We start from the raw sequence: 22,367 nt of genomic DNA on the forward strand, positions 1-22,367 counted from the left end.
GACGCAGACAAATCTGACAGCGGCGGCGTCCTCAATGGCACCCTAGTCCCTACGTAGTGCACTACTTTTGACCAGGGCGCTAATGCTAGTCCCTATGTAAGAAATAGAGTGCCATTTGGGACTTAAGATTAATCCCATCGGCTGTCACTAAAATGATGGATGCTTGCTGAGTCACTACTATTGGCCCAGACTCTGCCATGGGAGCACATTAAGACAGGAAATAGTGCTGAGTATGACCTGATGCCCCACTATGACCAGGGAGTCCCAAATGGCACTTTATTTCCTATGTAGTGCACTACTTTTGAGCAGGGCCCATAGAGACACTGATTTATTAAGAAGAGAATATCCCGGGGACAGGCGAGATCAATCTGGTATATCAGAATAAGCTGCTGGCACAGAGAAGTCAGGGAGCAGCACTTCTGTTGAACAAAAGATCATGGCTAGACCGATGCGGAGCCAGAGTTGAACTGGGTACTATCACTCTGACTGTGTACAGCGACGAAAGCCCATAACCATTAGGAATGTCGCTCCACGATGCCCTGTACAGTTATGATGATGTACACACACACTCACCAGTCTCGTGGACAGACTACGTCACATAAATGGTATGTATACGTCTGTCAAATGACTGTGGGATAACATACACACCCCCCCCCCCCCCGCCCCCCCCCCCACCCCAACACACTCACATGCTGGTAGAGTTTCTTGCCAAAGGTTTGTCTATGCGCAGCACGTTGGCACAGCAGCTCCAGTGCCCATTCAGCAGATCCTACGGCCCTCATACAGTGGTGCAGTCTGCCAGGACCGAGACGACCCTGGGCTATCTCAAAGCCTCGGCCCTCACCTGCACGGGGACAGACACACAGACAGTATTACAGACCATTACTGTCAAGTGTCTTTTACAGGTACCGCATCTCCCCGTTAGTTCTATAGATAAGCAAGCTTTAGCCGACGATTGATAAAGGGAAGTTGTGGCATGGTTTGGTAGAAAACAAAACCATGCATTACAGTTTCTCCTGGCCTACAGACTATTTTCAGGGTGACATTAAGTTGTAAAATACTGAACTTCCCCTTTAAGGGTCATGCACAGTGTGTACACAGTGGATCATACTAGGTTCAGCTGCGGGCAGGTTTTTTCTTGAGGGGATGGTCAATCTGTAGACTGCAAATTGACAGCAAGAATCCCAAACAGATGTAATATTTGACAAAACAATTACAATGTCAAACCTGGCTTACATTTGCATACGATCACATCATATTATGTGTGCAAATACTGTACTTGGGAACAGATTACAATCACTTGGGACTGATTTCCTGGTGTTTTTACAGTGTTTTATGTCCAACAATGAAAATTTCTCAATTAAAAACTTGGGGGGGGGGGGGAAATAAAACCACCAGTTGGGGAACCCAGTGATAGAGCATGTATACCCTGTGTCAACAACGTTAGGATTGCGTATCTTACCCAAAAGAATGTTGGAAGCAGGCACACGCACGTTGTCAAAGTGGATCTCAAAATGTCCGCCGTGAATGGCATCTGATCCAACAGATCATAGGAAATCACAGAGAGAGATGAACGACTGAGGTTACTGTACATAACAGCATGTTTTATGTGCATAGAAATGCCTTATCCAATCAAATCAAGCCTGCGTCCCAAATGACACCCTTTCCCCCATAAAGTGCACATAGGCAATAGGGTTCAATTTGGGACGCACCCAACAGTATGGGGAATGAGTAATCTGCCTATTCAGATACAATAAATGACCAAAAGTATGTGGACACTGGCTCATCAAACATCTCATTACCAAAATCATGGGCATTAATATGGAGTTGGTCCCCCCCTTTGCTGCTATAACAACCTCCGCTCTTCTGGGAAGGCTTTCCACTAGATCATTGTTACGGGGACCACATGAGCATTAGTGAAGTTGGGCACTGATGTTGGGCGATAAGGCCTGGCTCGTAGTCGGTGTTCCGATTCATCCCAAAGGTGTTCGATGGGGTTGAGGAACAGGGCTCTGTGCAGGCCAGTCAAGTTGTTCCAAACAGATCTCGACAAACCATTTCTGTATAGACCTCGTTTTGTGCATGGGGTCATTGTCATGCTGAAACAGGAAAGGGCCTTCCCCAAACTGTAGCCACAAAGTAGGAAGCACAGAATCGTCTAGAATGTAATTGTATGCTGTAGTGTTAAGATTTCCCTTCACTGGAACCAAGGGGCCTAGCCCGAACCACGAAAACCAGCCCCAGACCATTATTCCTCCTCCACCAAACTTTACAATTGGCACTATGCATTTGGGCAGCTAGCGTTCTCCTGGCATCCGCCAAACCCAGATTTGTCCGTCGGAATGATAGATGGTGAAGCGTGATTCATCACTCCAGAGAACTCGTTTCCAATGGCGGCGAGCTTTACACCCCTCCAGCCGACGCTTGGCATTGGGCATGAGGATCTTACGCTTGTGTGCAGCTGCTCGGCCATGGATGCCCATTTCATGAAGCTTCCGACGAACCGTTCCTGTGCTAACGTTGCTTCCAGAAGCAGTTTGGAACTCGGTAGTGAGTATTGCAACAGAGGACAGACGATTTTTACACGCTATGCGCTTCAGCACTCGGCGGTCCCGATCTGTGAGCTTGTGTGGCCTACCACTTCGCGGCTGAGCCGTTGTTGCTCCTAGATGTTTCCACTTCACAATAACAGCACTTACAGTTGACCGGGTCAGCTCTAGCAGGGCAGAAATTAGACAAACTGACTTATTGGAAAGGCGGCATCCTATGACGGTGTCACGTTGGAAGTCATGGAGCTCTTCAGTAATGCCATTCTACTGCTAATGTTTGTCTATGGAGATTGCATGTCTCTGTGCTCGATTTTATACACTTGTCAGCAACAGGTGTGACTGAAATAGCCAAATCCACTAAGTTGAAGGGGTGTCCACATACTTTTGTATATATAGTCTATGAGGGAAAATATCCTACCGTCCTGTCCAAATACGGTCAACGGTCTGATCACGTTCACACCAGGGGTGTCCAGTGGGACCAGGATCATACTGTGCTGACCGTGTCTGGAACACAAAACGACCTCACAACCGGAGCCGCATAGATCTGAGCTGACCATATTCATACTACAGATAAATAACCCTTACAGTACAGTACCAATGTCAGTAACACAGAGACATAAAGACCATGACCTAGCCTCTAAAACTGACATAACTTTCCCAGTCAGCTACAGTTGGAGGAAAGAGAGAGAGAGAGAGAGAGAGATAGCATAGTTAGCCGGATCATACGTTTTCTATTTCGTTCCTATTCTCTTTTCTCTGATGCCAAGGTCGTTGCTGACTGGGAGGCAGACGCTGCTGTCAGAGGAGAAGAGAGGAGAGGGGCGAGCAGCAGAGGTGTAGGGAGAAGGCAAGCTCTGAATCTTAATAAGCCAGAAACTTCCACGAAGAAGAGAGAGGTGAAACTCCTAAATTATAAATTAGGTGGAGTTAGAGCTGATTCACGATGAGCTTTCGGGCACAAAATGGTAACCATGGCATCACCCAGGTGGGCACTACAGAGGGGTAGTGGAGGAAGTGAGTCAGCCAAACAAACCTGCTGAGCTGGGTGGGATTACAGTCTACACTCTGTCCCAGGACTAACTGAGCATGATGGGAAAAGCATGTTTCCTTCCCTTTCTGGCTCTCTCTTTCTCCTCAGCCCTGCGGTTGCCAACAGGAGCTAGGCGTGGATGAGTCTGCCGTGCTGCTGTAGCAACTGAGATCTGAGAGACTTCCCGTCTAGTAACAAAGCTTAAAACAAGGATGGGGTTGATACTCACAGTTAACTGACTGTAACGTTATAAAACTTCGCCCGTCTGGCTTAACGTAAGCACTGAAGTGAGAATTACAGACAATCTATCAAGAACATCTATGGTAAATGTCTTTCTTTATGTATTGGAAGATGAGTGCATCACCTAGGTTACTAGGCGGTGGCGCTGGATTTTTACGGTGCACCGTTTATTGGCCAACACACCTCACTGAGGTAGAGGGGATGAGCCTTTTCCAGTAACTGGGTGGCGAGTGAAAGAAAGAGAGAGAGAGAGAGAGAGAGAGGGAGAAAAAGAGAAAGCAAGGGAGAGGTGAACAGACAGCGAGAAAGACAGAGAGAGAAAGACAGAGAGGAACCTGTCTCTACTTTTCCAGAGAGAGAGATAAGGAGAAGGCGTTTAAGGAGAAACAGATGACGTGGAAGAGAACACACAGTTCTGATTACTGACGCTAATTAGAGGTCTGAATCCTGGTAGGGGACAACACAGCCTGCGTCTCAAATGGCACCCTATTCACCTAAATAGGCTAGTGCACTACTTTTGACCAGGGTCCATAGGGCTCCGGTCAAAAGTAGTGCACTATATAGGGAATATGGTGCCATTTGGCACATGACCGCAGACTTAAGGAGAGACCGGAATAAATGGGAACTGGGGGTAGGTTAGAATTTATCTCCCTCTAACTTGTTGCCCTTCTCTCTCTCTCTCCTTTTCTCGCTTTCATGTCCCAATCTGTGCCACATCCTAGCTATGGGGTCGTCTGTGCACCACTGCAATAGAATCACAGGAAGCATCCTCCACAGCATTGTGAATGTCATCATCCTCAACGACTGAAAGAGAACCTTACGTCAACGGCTCTGCTGAAATAATATGGACCTCGAGGTCACACCGAGGTCTCTGAGCCACAGAACCGTGTCCTTGGCCAAGCTCAACTATGTGTTATTGTTCCACAGGTGCCAGAAACACCTTTTTCATTCAAGACTAAATCTGGGACTGGACATAAATGGAGAGCGGATTCCAGTAGAGGCTGGTTGGCAGGAGGAGAGCAGTGTGTATTGAATTTGGAAAGTCATAAATGGCTGTTTGAATAGCACATAGTGGGTGGTTTAGAGATGGCTGCCAAGGCAGATAAATCATTCGGAGGTGTTAGTTGGAACTAAACACACATGCACACACACACACACATATTTCTGTATAAAGCCTTCTCACAACAGGACTTAAAAGCATCAAATTTTACCCCAATCGGACGATTGATTTCCTTCCGACTACACAGGAGCCAGGGGTTTGGACCCAGAATACAAAACTAAACAAATATTTTTTTCTATCCTATCAGCTTCTTCTTTGCACTAATACCCCACCAGGAGGCTGTCTGAGAAGAGTGCCCAACAGACAGCAACACAGTATGGAATAAAAGCAATACAAAACTTAACCAAATACATTTCATCAGCATTGTTACTGAATGCAAACAACACATCTGTTGACATAAGTGCACCCCACGATATCTGGAATGATCCCTATACTAAGGGCTGTGTACCCGCCACTTCAATGGACTCCGGACACTGTTTGTGACATGACTGTGTAGTGTAACGTACCTGTTTTGAGTGTTATTCGACGTGCTCTTGCACATCACGATAGCCACCTTGCACTTTGGGTTACCAGCACCTGGAGGAACAGTCAGACATGTTAAATCAACGTTAAAACAACATTAAAACAATAAACAATAAACTCCTCTTCCCTATAGGAGTGGCCCTAAACCAAAATAGATGATTTATTCTCAGCTTGGGACGTTTGGACATATAAACCAGTGAGCAAATATTTTCACTCCCCCAGAATATACAATCGAATGATAATTTTCAGTATAGTGGACGATAGACTCAGTGTTCCTTCTGCCGAGCGTGGATGGAGCTACAAACAGACAGGTAGAGTCTGGTTGCGTCCAAAATGGGGACGCAACCACATTTTAAAAATATGTTATTTTATTTAACTAGGGAAGTCAGTTAAGAACACACTCTTATTTTCAATGACGGCCTAGGAACAGTGGGTTAACTGCCTTGTTCAGGGGCAGAATGACAGATTTTTACAGTGTCAGCTTGGGGATTCGATCTAGCAACCTTTCGGTTACTGGCCCAACGCTCTAACCACTAGGCTACCTGCCTCCACTATTTAGTGCACTACTTTTAACCAGGGTCCAAGTAGTGCACTATATAGGGAAAAGGGTGCCATTTGGGATGCAAGCCTCTAAGTATTCCAAGCTGGAACCGCATCCATTTGAACTACACCGTACAGTTCTATTTGACACGTTTCTGTTTCCCTTCTGATGCTTTAACTTGTTTCTAAACGACACAAGCTTCTCCATCACCACTGAACTCTTCATGGTTTAGCTGGTGTGAGCGTGTTATTGATTGTGAAGAGATGTTTTACTATGGCAGAGTACGTGATCCTCATAATACAGCTTGGAAACACTGATGAGATGGGGAACAGCCACTAGAGGGAGATATCTATCCTTCCTCTTACTACCAATTTCTTTTTTTTTAACCTTTATTTTAACAGGAAAGATCTATTGAGACCTAAGACTCTTTTTGAAATGCGCCCTGCATAATACAACATAAATATACACATTATACAACACATATACATATACACATATATATCAGTGGAGAATGCTGAGGGGAGAATGGCTTATAATAATGAAAACCATGTTTTTGATACCAATTTATTTACTCCATTCCAGCCATTATTATGAGCCGTTCTCCCCTCAGCAGCCTCCACTGATATATATATACAGTACCAGTCAAAACCTGCTCATTCAAGGGTTTATTTTTACTATTTTCTACATTGTAGAATAACAGTGAAGACATCAAAACTATGAAATAACACATATGGAATCATGTAGTAACCAAAAAAGTGTTAAACAAATCAAAATATATTAAGCATGATTACCCACAATAGTATTGAAGACATCTGCAAAAAGGCTCAAAGCTCAATCAGGTTAAGGGATAGCTGAAATACAAACCAGGTCACTAAAATAAAGATCATGTAAAAAATAAAAGCCTGTTCACTGAAGTTTTTAAAAGTTCCTATTTGTGATGACACAAGGCTTAGATTTTTGTGTTCTCACATCTCTAGCACAAACAACTGGGCAATGGTCACTAATATCTTGGGTGAAGACACCAGTAGAAACATTTTTCTCTGGTGTATTCGTTAAAATAAGATCAATCAGAATTGACTTTGAAGAGTTGACTTTAGTGTGTAGGCTTAGTGATCAGGCGGGTTAGGTTTAGATCATTACATATGTCTTTTAAATTGTCTGAAGCCTGCATTTCCCAATCATAATTGAGGTCACCCAGGATAATAACTTCTGATTCAATTAAAGACAACAAACCAGTTAACTTCCCGATTGCACCATGGTTAGCCGAGGGAACACGGTAGACCCCTTTAACAGTTATGGATACATTTTACCCCAGACAAACACTTAAACATAGAAGCTAAAATCTTTGGGCATGGGAAATGGATTTCAGTAAAGAGGGAAAGGGAAAGTAGAATGGCCACTCCACCACTTCTACCCTGTCTGGCAGCTCTGAACACAATATAAACCTCAATATGAATATTCAAAATGTCCAAAATGTCCCTAGAGATCCAAGTTTCAGTCGATACCAGAATGTTCGGATTCATCAGCATAGCCCAGATCTTAATGTAATCCAGTTTAGGAAGTAAGTCTTTTACGATTTTTTAAGTCACAGAGTCTCCAACTCAAACAAGCTACGTTCAGTAGCAGGTCTTGTCTGATGGTTGATATAGTTGGTATGGCTATAAGATTGCATAGAACTGCGCCTTTTGGTTTATCCCTATTAGTAATGGAGGAAGGAGTAGAAGTTGAAATGACTTTTCCAAGGTTAGCACCGTAGGGCCTGAGGCCGCAAAATAGGTGGGATGAAACAATCACTGTGGTCTCTGAAGGTGGTAGCCCCCAATTTTTCCCCATATGGCGAAAAGTCAGTTCAAATCCACACAAATAAAATAGGTTGGTGAGGAATCAGCTAAAAGTCAATCAATCCACACAGTGTGATAGTTAGACTGAATCACACAGTTTATCGGATCACCACAGTTAGAGGCAGCAAGCCAGAACCCTACCATAGACTAGAACCCAGCCAGCACAAGGACCCACAATAGACACAACTAAGGCACAAAACTAGCCAGCATAACAACAGCAAGGAGATACTTACCCAATGCGTTTAAATGCTGGGGCCCATCAAAACAGCAACGCAATAGAGGCTGTGTTACCAGTATGATAGCCAGGAGAGAAGCACCATGGAGGGGAGGTAGTTTCCAGTACAGGCCTGCGGAAGCCGGGAGGGAGGCAAGCGCTACATCGGGCCGCGGGAGATTTAAAAAACTATCTATCCAAGTAGGCTAAAACCAAGTGGAGAATAAGTTTGGCTGTAGTACAAAAACATCCAAAGGCACAATGTCAAGTGGAAGGATGAAAACAGCAGTAGGCAGGTGTCTGCTCGGATAAGTAGGGTGCCCGGGGATATCAAAGTCTTGTATGTCTCCTGAAAAAACTGTCCAATGTGTTCATAGCCAGACGAAACAAAGCTAAATGGAGCCAAAAAATCCACGAAAACCTTGTCAGCTAAAAACACTGATCAGAGAGAAGAAGAAAAAAACATGCTTGCCGCCATCTTGAAAAGATGCTTTGAAATGAGTTCGGAGTAGGGTGAAGCTGGAGTGGGGTGGGTTGTGGGCACACTCTGGAACGCAGAGATCCAGCAGAGTCCCTGGGGCGAGGTGAGGAGGTGACCAAAAGCTTGGTTCCTGTTTACTGTCCTGCTCTAGTGACCGTACCCTGTCCCCCGGGGAAGAACGTGGAGTCACAGACATATGGACACCAGATTATTACAGGATCACACAACTGCAGACCAAAAAAATCGAATTAATTAAGTCCTGTGGACAAAAGTAGGCCCGAAGCGAGCATGATGTGATTCTATAGTGTGAACTGTGTTGTGTGGAGAGTATCACACACACAGAGAGGTGTACTACACACAATAAAATAAAAATCCCTCTGCTGGAAAGATACTAAGAAAATACGTTTCACACTTTAATGCCCACACTAAATTGTCACTATGAACACACCTGGTCTCCGCCCAATCCTGAGGTTCTCCTTGTGTCTAGGTAAGCCTGATGTTTGGCCAGGCGAAGAAGACTGGGGTTTTGTTTTGTGATGTGTATGTATGTGTCTGACAGACTAACATCCACTACATGACCAAAAGTTAATAAGACTAGGATGTGGCCATTTTATGAGGACTATTGTTCTTTTTTCCATCTCATATTTTATATCCATCCTGTGAAGAGAGGGGAGAGCAACAGGTAATTCACAAAGCTTAACTCTCCTGTAAATAATAGCCAATAAAAAAATATTTATAAAACACATAATCAAACAATTAATAAATGGCATATATTTAATCTACAATTACCAAAAAAAATACTTCAGCATGGGAGCCCCGCCAGCTGTGTGTGTGTGTGTGAGCCTTTAGCTCTCTCACTCACACACACACACACACACACACACACACACACACACACACAGACTGCGGGTCATTGTAGGGAGGGGAGGTGGAGCATTGGATTTACAAACGGGCTGACAAAAACTATGAGGAGCGCAGAACCATACCACTGGATGTGTCTTCTGGATGAATTACCACTGCCTCAACATCTCTACATCTCCCACAGGAAGACACCGAGGGTAAGACTCAATCACCTGCTTTATTTACTTTAAGTTGATTTACTTTATACACTAAGTTGAAAATGTATTATTTAAAAAATAGTACAAAGTATTTCACAATTACCTACTGTATATGATTCTAGTGAGGGCAGTTACATATATAGAAAGACTATGACTAGGGTTGCAAAGCTACCGGTCGTTTACCAAAGTTACCGGAATCTTCTGTAATGGCAATTTATGTTAACTTTGGTAATTTATATTCAAATATTTTTTTTTTTTAACTATTCATACATAGAATACTTTTTTTTAATATACACTGAGTGTTCAAAGGATTAAGACTGACAAAGTGAATCCAAGTGAAAGCTATGATCCCTTATTGATGTCACTTGTTAAATCCACTTCAAATCAGTGTAGCTGAAGGGGGGGGGGGTTAAGCCTTGAGATATGGATTGTGTATGTGTGCCATTCAGAACGCGAATGGGCAAGACAAAAGATTTAAAGTGACTTTAAACGGGGTATGGTAGTAGGTGCCAGGCGCACCGGTGCGTGTCAAGAACTACAACACTGCTGGGTTTTTCACACTCAACAGTTTCCTGTGTGTATCAAGAATGGCCCTCCACCCAAAGGACACCCAGCCAACTTGACACAACTGGAGTCAATATAGGCCGGCATCGCCTGTGGAACGCTTTTGACACCTTGTAGGGTCCATGCCCCGACGAATTGAGGCTGTTCTGAGGGAAAACAACAACAACTCCATATTAGGTCATGTAGGTGTTCCTAATGTTTGGTGTACTCAGTGTACGTGTCCATACGTTTCCAGAGGATAGACCATAATGGTTCAAGAGAAAATAGCCTAATTAATTAAAAAAAGGCATCTGCAACTCTCTGAAACTCTTCCAACTATTGTATTTCTTTCACAACTGCCACCAGTTTTCCCCCACAAAACATTTACAACAAAGACATATTGACATAGAAAAATAAATAAAAAAAGTGTCAAAAAATATGTGACACCAATTGGTATTTACTAAGTTGATGGTTTATATTTCGGATAATGTTTTACAGCGTTGTCATTCTATTTTACATTTTTAAATAGTCGAATTTGATCTTTTATATATACTGTATATTACATGTGATAGGGCCACACATAGGGCCAGAGATAATGACAATACCCAAAAAGGCCACTAGGTGTCACCTGATAAAATTCTATATATTCCTTGAAAGTTATCCCTTTGAAATTTTCCAGTAATATACCCTCACTTTGCAACCCTAACTATGACTCATAAGTTCCGGAGTTCAATTGTCTGAACAGTGATTGTTAGGACTATTAAAGTTCAAAGTTCTGTAGTGTGTTTATGATTGAACCTAACCTGACAATTCTCTGAAATGATGGCATATTCAGTCAGACAGAACATCTAAGCCAACAAATTACTTTCAGCTGGTTTTATTATAATGTATTTATATTTGTTAAATACCTTTTGACACAAAATGCTCCTAGAGGTTTAATATCTCGTAGTTAATCAGAGATGGAATCAGAGATGGAATATTAATGTTAATATTAATGTTAATATTAATGTTTTTTGGCCATACATCTCAGACAGAGATCTCATCCAGTAGGAAAGAACAGCTGCGACAGCTGAATATTTGAGATATTTGGACACGAGAACAGTACAAACACTGGCAGCTCTACGGCTCATTTCTCTCTCCCGCTAGCAGCAACACGTTGATGGATAATGTAATAGACCTGGAAGCCATCCAAAATACCTACGCTATTAAACTCAGGCAGCAAAGGAGACGATGCCTCACCTGTTTTGATTATCTGTTAGAGAGCACATGAATAGTAAACACATGTTATTCTGTATCTAGCTAAATACTGCCCGGTGCAGTCAAACACACACACACCTGCTCGTAGAAAAACTCTCCACTAGGGCTGTTACGGTGACCCTATTACCGCCACACCGTTGGTCACGATTCATGACCACAGTCAAATTCCACGTGACAGTTTAGTCACGGTAACTAGGCTTCTCCAAGCTCTGATGCTGCTGATGGTCATTAGTAGTCTACTAGTAGCCTGCTAACTTCCTGGTACTCAGTCCTCTATTGTCCCTCTAATCACTCTGACATCAATGCAAATCTAATCGAAAATCTAATCAAACACGTCATGAGAGCTCATGAGCTCATGTCGCACAACATTTCTATAGGCTAGGCAATTGCATCAGAAAACAGAGTTTTGATGGCCTCTATTAAAAATAGGAGGATCCCATTAGCTTTCTATAGGCTAGACCTACTATATTTATTTCTCAGCTTTCCTAATATTAAGCACATTGCTTTGCTTTACAGCAGGAGTACAGCCTGCCTGGCTGGCATGAAAATGAACCACGGGAAAAGTGTCCTCCATTTGCTATTGAAGTGCATAGATGACATGCATTTCTTTCCCCTTCCCCTGTTCCGAGACAGGTGCATGATAATGGTTCATTATAAATCAAAACTAATTTCACAAATACAGTGTATATTATTTAGCATATGTAAAGACAATATTCAAATAAGAATAGTCTGATGGGTGATATTAGCCTATCACTTGTGAATTATATATTATCACTTGTGAATGATGTTCAGCGTGTGCAGTAAGACAAGAAACAGCGCCTGCCTTTTTTTTGTTGTCGACTTTTTCAAATCATAGATGTGCAACATGAGCTCATGAGCTCTCATGACGTGTTTGATTAGATTTTCGATTAGATTTGCATTGATGTCAGAGTGATTAGAGGGACTTTCTACACCTCATGTAGCCTAGCCCATAGGCCTATATGTTTTGATAAGGTTTGTATCACAACTTAAAGCGGCCAAATACCTTCTTAAAATGAAGCACATCAATCCGCTTCACAACCGCTGTAGAACCTAACTGGCATACATACAGTAGGCTGCGCGTGAGTTTCATATTTGGGGCTGATCATTTTTACCATAGAAAAAGCACCTTTATAATAAAACATAACATGCATAATTGCATTTGTGGTCACTTATGAGAACAGTGTCTTCCCGCTAATTGATTGCATTTTGGAACATTCACGCTTATAATACGAAGAAACAGCCTAATAGTTGATCAACATGTTAAACTAAACGTTCAGATCTGTTGCATCAGCCTCATTGCCGGTGGTTGTATTCATTTGCGATCTATCATATCCCACAACTGTCCCAGAGTATGTTTGGAATATTTATTTCTCACACAGAAGGACAATGGAATAGGTCAACTTTTGTACTATGGAGGATAGTAGATTGACATAGGCTAGTGGTCTTGCTGTTCGTTAGGCCAACTCGTCTTGTTGGCTGACGAAAAGTCAATGTGGACAGTTCTTCTAACATCATTAATATGCACCTCAGAATTCGATAAGGAGGATGCACACTCTTGCGTCCCCGATGGGTCTGTTTCACCTGTAGCCTACTTTGGAGCTGAGATGCATGTGAAAAGGACCCAATTAGGTGACAGGCATTGGCTGATTAGAATTGAGATATCTGAGAGAGCCATATGAGTGAGCGGTGCTTCGGAACACGGCCGGAAGAAGGGAATTATAATTATTATATTCAGCCTAAGGGCACAACGGGCACTTCGGCCGCAAAAGGCATGGATATTTTAGGGGCCATTACGGCCACAAAAGGGGGATGCCGCCGTGAAATTAGAGGCCTGGTGAGAATATTATCAAGTTCTTCTCAAATTGTGAATGAGAGACTGATGAAGTGTGTGCAGCCTGCACAAGAAACAAGGCAGAGCTCATGCCTTTCAGGGAACTTTTTTTCAAACCGTCATAAGAGTCACATCACGTAGCCTTAGAATGTATTAAAAATGTAAACGCATAGCCCAACGTTTGTATCGCAACTAAAGTTGTTGTTGTTCTCGACTAAACAGTAAGATCATTGGATAACCTCCATTAAAAGTGCTATTTAGTCCAGGACTAGGCTTAATCTGGGACAACAAAGAGTGTTTAAAGATTAGTCTGACTTTTCTGGGATAGTCACCTTGTCCAGGAGAAAGGAATTTTACAGGGTAAGGAATTATGTTGTTGTGTTGGGTGTACTAGTGTGCAAGTGAATCCAACTGACAGGTTTTGTGAGAGAACTCAAGCTTGAGAGATTTCTAACAAGAGGGAGCTAATGTTTACACTCACGCAGGAATAAGCGCGCACACACAAACGCGCGCGCATGCGCACTGGGAGTTTTTGGGGGGGATAAGAATAAACGAAATAGAGCTAAGCACAGGCAAAATCCTACAGGAAAACCGGGTTCAGTCTGCTTTCCAACAGACACTCGGAAACAAATATACCTTTCAGCAGGACAATAATCCAAAACACAAGGCCAAATATACACTGGAGTTGCTTATCAAGACGACATTGAATGTTCCTGGCCAAGTTACAGCTTTGACTTAAAGGCTTAAAATTCTATGGCAAGACTTTAAAATGGCCGTCTAGCAATGATCGACGACCAACTTGACAGAGCTGGAAGAACTTTTAAAGGAATAACGTGAAAATATTTGACAAACCTGGTGTGCAAAGCTGTTAGCGCCTTACCAAGAAAGACTGTATATGTAAATGCTGCAAAAGGTGACCCTAACATGTATTGACTCAGGGGTGTGAATACTTTATGTAAATGAGATATTACATTTTGAATTCGGGCTGTAACAACAAGATGTTGAATAAGTCTACGGGTATGAATAGTCACCATGTCAAGGGGTAAGGAATTTTTGTTATTGTGTTGGGCGTACCTAACAAGAAGGAGCTTATTGTTTACACGCACGGAGGTATGCACACACACACACGCACACCAGTGGAGGCTGCTGAGGGGAGGACGGCTCATAAAAATGGCTGGAACGGAGCAAATGGAATGGCATCCGACACCTGGTTTCCATGATATTTGATACCATTCCACTCATTCCGCTCCAACCATTACCACGAGCCCGTCCTCCCCAATTAAGGTGCCACCAAACTCCTGTGACAAGCACGCACACACTCCTCACCCTGTCAAGCGTTGGCCACAAATTCTACCCAATGTAAAACCCCTACGGGTCAGAAAGAGGGACAAAAAGCAGTGATAACAAAAATCTATAGTTGTTGACAACTGGGATCGTTATGCTGTTATTGGCTGTAAGTGCATTACAACTTTCAGATGGATGGCCATTCTCTACTTCTCTCCTAATATATGTTTTCAGATGAAATACACATTTCATATTATTTGATCCATTCTGTCTAAAGTATGTGAAAGATAATCATTTTAACCAGCAAGCCTTGTCTATAACAAAAATAGTGATCTTGTCAACGGGTCTCTTTTTATCTTTTAAGTTAATACAATGCAGCAGCACAGACTAAACTGACTTGACGTCATTCCTAACATGTCATGTTCTTTTAGTCCCTTATTTCTCAGAAAACAGAGAGGATGGAGGACGAGGACTACGACTACGACAACTCCAGCTCCAACGACAGTGACTACTACGACGACTACCACTCGGTGTGCGACAAAGCGGAGGTGCGTTCTTTCGGCCGTCTCTTCCTGCCCGTAGTCTACGCCTTGGCTCTGGTGGTGGGCGTGGCAGGCAACGCTCTGGTCGTGGTGGTGTATACGTCGCCACGGCGACTGCGGACGCTGACAGACGTGTGTATCCTGAATCTTGCCGTGGCCGATTTACTCCTTCTCCTCACGCTGCCCTTCTGGGCGGCCGACGCCGTGCACGGCTGGCGGATCGGCGTGGTCGCCTGCAAGCTCACCTCCTTCCTCTATGCCACCAACTTCAGCTGTGGCATGCTGCTGCTAACCTGCGTTAGCGTGGACCGCTACCGTGCACTGGTCCACAACGCTGGAGGCCGGGCCGCGAGTGGCCCGCGGGCCAGGAGACATTGGATATTAGTGTGTGCCGTGGTGTGGGCCACGGCGGTTTGCCTGGGCCTGCCTGACATGCTGTTCTCCACGGTGAAGCCCTCGTCTCATCGTCTAGCTTGCACGGCCGTCTACCCCCTCAGCATGGCTCGGCCGACCAAGGCTGCCCTGGAGCTGTTGGAGGTGCTGCTGAGCTTCCTGCTGCCGTTCCTGGTCATGGGGGTGTCTTACTGCCGGGTGGGCCTGGTGCTGGTTAGGGTCGGAGCCAATGTGTGCAGGGAGAGGAGGCGGCGGGCCCTGCGGGTGCTGCTGGCTGTGGTGGCGGTGTTCCTGCTCACCCAGCTGCCCTACAACCTGGTGAAGCTGTGGCGGACGCTAGACGTCATCTACGGCCTGGTGACCGACTGTGACCTCAGTAAGGGTCTGGACCGGGCTCTACAGGTGACGGAGAGCCTGGCGCTCACACACTGCTGCTTCAACCCAATGCTCTACGCCTTCATAGGCTCCTCTTTCAGAGGACATGTCCTCAGGGTCGCCAAGCGCCTCGGACAGCGCCTCGGGGGGAGGTGGTGCGGTGGTCGCCATGGCAATGAGGAGCGGGCGTTGGAGATCTCGCTAAATACACATGACCCCGCCAGGCAAACACACTCACACTCTGTCTCGGAGGACGAGGACACCAGCACCTTCACCATTTAACAATCTCTGAACTCTCATTATGGTGAGAATGGCTCACCACAGATCATGGCGACCGAGAGGGAAAATGCACAACAATCCTATTGACTTCTCTGAAAATACTTAAAGGGCCATCTGGGATTCAAAAAACCACACAGCAGTCAAACAAGCTTATATTTGGGGTTCTGTTGGGGTAAGAATTTAACTAAGCTCATGAGGCATTTATAAGTTACATTATTCACAAATAAATGGCTATATCGTTCATTTAAAAAGGTCCAAAAAGGAATGTACCAATCACATATGTCCCCTTTTAAGCAGTTGCTCTATACCAGCATTTCTAAAAGCCTTTGCTATACATATATAACTGTTCAGTAACTTAGACAAATACAGATTTATCCTGATGTCTAAGTAAATAATATATTATACTGGATCTAGTCAATCTTTAGTATAGCAGAATCTTGTGTAAATAAAATAAGCTGTTATTATGTGATCCCCACTATTTCTCATTTATGAAAACATCTTAAATAAATCTAAAAATGAGAAGGAACGGCTCCCTCAAGCTAAATCGCTCATGTTATTACTCATCTTCAATTCAACCTCACACAGCCATGGTGCCTGCAGATAGGAAGCATATGATTTCAATGTATTATGTGGCTTTGGGAGAGAAGAAAGCAGGCAGTCTGATTGCACAGCGGGTTGCCAGGGAGAAAAGCTGGAGATCCGCAAAATAAAGACAGAAGTTGACAGCGAGTGAGAGAGAAGTAGAGAGGTAACGAGACAGAGAGAGGTAGAGAGAGAGAGGTAGCGAGGTAGAGAGAGAGAGAGAGAGAGAGCTTCCATCCGGCCATCACACAGGCAGGAAGACAGTACACAAACAGCAGGCTTCTCTTTAAGGGTTCAGTCTCCAATGGCACCCAAAAGTAGTGCACTATATAGGGAAAAGGGTGCCATTTGGGACACATACCCATGAACAGGATTCCAGCATTTAAATGACCCTGCCTGTCCTCTCATGTTTCCCACCATTTAAATAATCTGCGCTTAGAAGTGCAATAGAAGTGGTTGTTGAGTGCATTGCATAGAACAGTGGTGAACCATTTCAGTATGGCCATTTAACCTCTTCCTTAAAACTCCTCTTCTAAGAGAACTTTTATATTAAACTCTTTGAAATCGATAAGGCACATAATATCACATTTAACTTCTTGACAACAGCCAGTGAAAGTGCAGGGCGCCAAATTCAAACAACAGAAATCTCATGATTAAAACGCCTCAAACATACAAGTATTTTACACCATTTTAAAGATAAACTTGTTGTTAATCCCACCACAGTGTCCGATTTCAAAAAGGCTTCACGACGAAAGCATACCATGCGATTATGTTAGGTCTGCACCTAGTCACAGAAAAACACAGCCATTTTTCCAGTCAAAGAGAGGAGTCACAAAAAGCAGAAAGAGATAAAATGAATCCCTAACCTTTGATGATCTTCATCAGATGACACTCAAACTTCATGTTACACAATACATGTATGTTTTGTTCGATAAAGTTCATATTCATATCCCAAAATCTTAGTTTACATTGGCACGTTATGTTCAGTAATGTTTTGCCTCCAAAACATCCGGTGATTTTGCAGAGAGTCACAAATTGCTGAACAATTAATCAAATGGCCACCCAGACTATTTACACTTTTACTTTAGATCATTTAGTAAATATTTTCTTAACTCCATTTCTTAAACTGGATTGTTGGTTAAGGGCTTGTAAGTAATCATTTAATGGTAAAGTCTACACCTGTTGTATTCAGCGCATGTGACAAATAAAATGTGAATTGATATCCTCTCCCCTGTAATGACTGGGCCTGTGTCCCAAGTGACACCTTACTCCCTATATAGTGCACTACCTTTGACCAGGGCCCTAAAGTAGTACACTATATAGGGAATAGGGTGCCATTTGGGACACACACAGGGGTGTTCATATGCTGGGATTGCTGGGGAAACACATAAGTGAGGTGTGTGGTTGGTTTTAGAGGGATAAAGTCATATTCACACAGCAATCTCCTCAACTATCTCCCAAAACACTGAGAATGACTGATTTGGTGCTGGGCTTTTTGTAATAACTTACGCCATGTTAATATGATATCTGAGTGAGAATGACTGACAAAATCTAAAAATGGGGGCCGTCTGGAGGTCAGGGCCCATGGCACAGGCCCTGTGTTGGTATTCGGCCATGATGACTACAAGTTTAGATGGCTGGATAGACTACCAATCTAAAAATTGTTAGCTGACATGGCTAATTGAGTGACTCTTAGAGCGAAAGAAAAACTGCTGACGGGCAACCACATTTCGAAATTGCACCTGTTGTATTGTACTATTCTTACTGTCAATAGTAAGCTGAAACCCAGACTGAGTTCCCCCATCAAAACATAAACATGAATTGTTATTATAATTGTTATTTCATATGCCACATATGCCTGGAACTGGCCCCACATGAGGGACTTCAACCTGAACGCTGGCTAGAGACTAGCTGATTTTTGGCCTGTCTACAGACTCCCAGTGAGCACTTCTTACAACAATTTCCGAAGGTGCCTGTTCAACCGATAATCGATCCACTCTGAGGTAGTGTAAGCCTCATACTGATAACCAGCTCAGTACGATTTGGCTTTACGGACTAGTTAAAATGTGAGAGGTTCTCCAAAATGAAGACTGAAAAAAATGTAAGGGTGTGTCAGGACAGCGTGACAGACTACTACACCCTAAACCACATGTGTCAAACACAAGGCCCACGGGGCTGAATCCCACCAATGACGCATTTCTATCCAGACTGTGCAATGATTTGGGTTGTCAATTCATTTTGGTCCGCTTCAATACTGCCAGGCATATCTACATGTACATTCTACCTCAATCAGCCTGATTAACCGGTGCCTGTATGTAGTCTCGCTACTGTATATAGACTGTCTTTTTACTGTTGTTTTATTTCTTTACTTACCTATTGTTCACCTAACACTTTCTTTGCACTATTGGTTAGAACCTGTAAGTAAGCATTTCACTGTATTCGGCGCACGTGACAAATACACTTTGATTTGATTTTACAGACAACGAATCTGTTATGTTATGAAAGACACATTTTAGTCAATAAGCTTTATATTTTGTTCTTAATCTTTGACCAATAACCCTCATTTTATTGTTCATATTAAATCAACCTACCTTATTAAATCTGAAATTATTTGTAATTAAAAATATGAATAATAAATTGATCAAATTTGTTTGAAATAATCTTATGTTTTTCTGGCATCAGAGTTGCCCAATTAAATAGAATATAGTTTTTTGTATCTACCTGACGGTTGCAAAAATTCATTAGTAAACATTTTAAGGATATGATCATTCAATTTTGATGACTCACCCTCAATTATTTCTAATGTTACTAAAAAACAACAGTATAAATGGAAAAATGTCAGACAACAAAACTTTACACATGCATGTTTAAAGTAAATTATTACTAATCCAAACAATTTCTTAGTATTATCATGAACTATTATCTCACTATAAGTTTTTTCTTTAAAGAATTACAATTTGTAAAAGTTGGCTGTTCAAAAAGCCACCATTTTCATAGAATGACCCCATACGCTGCATCACAAGTCACAGACAGCACTGTCAAAGTGCTGCAAGCCAAACGGCAGTGCATTGCCACACACAAACCTCCAACCAGACCCCCACACACACGATACAGACAGTGCACTGTATCATATCATCACTAATGGCACTGACCGAATCTTCTACCAGCCCGAAAGTTTAAATGTGTAGGAGGCTCAAATGTAGCCTACAACACATTTAAACCTTAGGTCTGGTAGAAAATTCGGTCAGTGCCATTGTCCATGCTAAGTTTCGGTTCCAACGGGTCATTACTGTAGCCTAAAAAAAAATGTAATATTGGTAGTCAAAAAATTATAAGATAAAGTATTCACATGCAGGGTACAGTATACATTACCACTAAAGCAGAATAGGACACACAAGCGAGTATAAATGAGACAACAGTCGAGTCCTTTTCTTTCTGAAATAACAGCCTGAAGCCAATTGTGCTGCTTCCGTGTGTTCCGTTTGCAGCGGGAAAGTGTACAGATTTTTCAATATGGCCAGAACGCTGATTGAGTTGACACCTCTGCCCTAAACCGTCAAGGGTGGTTAGTGTGTAGGTAAACAAGTAGACGTATCTATACTCTATCTATACTGTATCTATCTAGACATATCTATACTGTATCTACCTATTCATAATTACACTGTACATTCTTCACTCAGATCAACCTCTCCTTTTCAGATCAACCTGTCTTCTTCATCCATCACTTTATCCTTCATTATTCTACTCTCTCACTCTCGTTATCGGCTGTCATTGCGTTCTACTTTGCTACCTACGGCCACGTCTCTACTCTATCCATCTCATGAAAAGGCCTACAAGTACAATACGAGCCAGGATAACAAGCAAAACCAATCAGGCTCTTCAGTGGCATTAGAGTATCCTTTTCTAAGCTAAGCTAAATTGTCATTTCCCAAGAGATTTACCTCAGCGAGCTTAACCAATTCCATATCCTCTGATAGTGAGACAGAGGAAAACGACCAACAGCCATTCTAATGTACGCCACATAGTCCCCATTCATAATATCCCATCATAGGACCCATGTTTCAATGAACACAGAGTCAGCCTAGATTTGAGCAGATATCAACTAGTCTTACATGGAGTCCAGATGGTTTACATCTGAGATAAGGTCTGCTTCTAATACCGGGGGCACTGTGGCCCCCCCAGATAAGAGGCTCACCATGAGTCTGGGAGTCATTGGAGTAAATTACCACACTCCTGGGAGTGTGTTACAGCTAAAACTACATAACCACACACACACACACACACACACACACACACACACACACACACACACACGCACAGCAAAGGGCTGTAGTCTTCACGGTCACACAGCTCTGAAATGTACCCCAAAGCGACTAATTTTAAAAGAGAAGGAAAAAGGAGATCAAGGGCAGAATAGAAGAAAAAAAAGTGCAGCAAAAAACAAACAAATCTACAGTATATGAGTCCAGATTCCTCCGGAAAGAGGGGGTAGATTTACACGAGTCCGGGGTCAAATCAGGTCATTTCTAGTGGCACAGTGGCAGTCATGATACACGAGAGAGAAGACAAACCACAACTATCCCATTTGGGAAACACTGTCGATGACTCTAATCAAACGCAGCATGGAAACAAGCCGTTTTTCTCGTTAAACATCTTCTATGGATATAAGTGGGAGAAATATAAATGCTGGAGTTATCTTTATATAAGTTGTAGGCCTATATCTGGACATTGATAGGATGCAAATAGGATTTTGAATCATGTTATAAGAAGAAGTGGTGACAAACTCTATAGACACTGAATGTTCAAAACATTAGGAACACCTTCCTAATTGAGTTGAACCCTCTTTTGCCCTTAGAACAACCTCCATTTGTCAGGGCATGGACTCTACAACGTGTCAAGCGTTCCACAGGGATGCTGGCCCATGTTGACTCCAATGCTTCCCACAGTTGTGTGGATGTCCTTTGGATGTCCTTGTGTGGTGGTGGGCCGTCATTGTAAATCAGAATTTGTTCTTAACTGACCTGCTTAGTTAAATAAAGGTTAAATAAATAAATACATGCTAAAATACTTATTTTAAAAGGCACTTAAATATTGTTTCTTGTCCATTGATCCTCTGAATGTCACACATACACAATCCATGTCTCAATTGTCTCAAGGCTTAAAATTTCTTTTTTGACCTGTCTCCACCATCTACATCGATTGAAGTCGATTAAACAGTTGACATCAATTAAGGGATCAGCTTTTACCTGGTCAGTCTATGTGATGAAAGAGCAAGTGTTCCTAATATTTTGTCCACTCAATGTACGCTCCCAATAATTTAAGGGGTAAGAATACGGTGATGGCGGAAAAAGTGTTACGTAGGACACCAGTTACTTCATCTACTGGGGCAGCGTCATCACCAAACAAGGCGGAACCGAGGAGGACGTAAAGGCCAGAACACAAAAAGCAAGAGTAGCCTCCCGTAGAAACATCCAGAGCTCCAAGAAAAGAAAAAAAAACACCCCAAAATATACATTTTCAACACTGATGTTAACTCAGTGCTGCTGTGTGGCTCAAAAACATGGAGGACAACAAAAGTAACATTGAGAACAACTCAGACCTTCATAAACAAGTGTCTGCGATGCATCCTTAACATCAGGTGGAAACGCCGGCAAGAAAGAGGCAGGATGTCACGTATACTCCCTCTCCTGCCTCTAGGTCATCAGGCTGCTGATTATCCCGCAC

At 42.9% G+C, this 22,367-nt stretch overlaps 2 protein-coding genes across 2 annotated transcripts in view; one reads left to right on the top strand and one right to left on the bottom strand.

Moving 5' to 3' along the window:
• Positions 1-22,367, bottom strand: part of acad11 (acyl-CoA dehydrogenase family, member 11) — a 48,802-nt gene that overhangs the window by 6,661 nt on the left and 19,774 nt on the right. Inside the window, exons 14-17 of the mRNA XM_055881178.1 lie at positions 5,386-5,455; positions 2,968-3,053; positions 1,463-1,534; positions 690-844 (exon numbers count right to left, since the gene is read on the bottom strand). Of these exons, the coding sequence (XP_055737153.1) occupies positions 690-844; positions 1,463-1,534; positions 2,968-3,053; positions 5,386-5,455 (383 nt within the window). The remainder of the gene's footprint in view (positions 1-689; positions 845-1,462; positions 1,535-2,967; positions 3,054-5,385; positions 5,456-22,367) is intronic.
• LOC129822779 (atypical chemokine receptor 4-like) lies at positions 14,924-16,801 on the top strand. Its single transcript, XM_055881181.1, has one exon. The coding sequence runs from the start codon at positions 14,931-14,933 to the stop codon at positions 16,062-16,064; it is 1,134 nt and encodes a 377-aa protein (XP_055737156.1). The 5' UTR covers positions 14,924-14,930; the 3' UTR covers positions 16,065-16,801.

Source organism: Salvelinus fontinalis, chromosome 25 (assembly GCF_029448725.1).
Source record: "Salvelinus fontinalis isolate EN_2023a chromosome 25, ASM2944872v1, whole genome shotgun sequence".
Lineage (NCBI taxonomy): Eukaryota > Metazoa > Chordata > Actinopteri > Salmoniformes > Salmonidae > Salvelinus > Salvelinus fontinalis.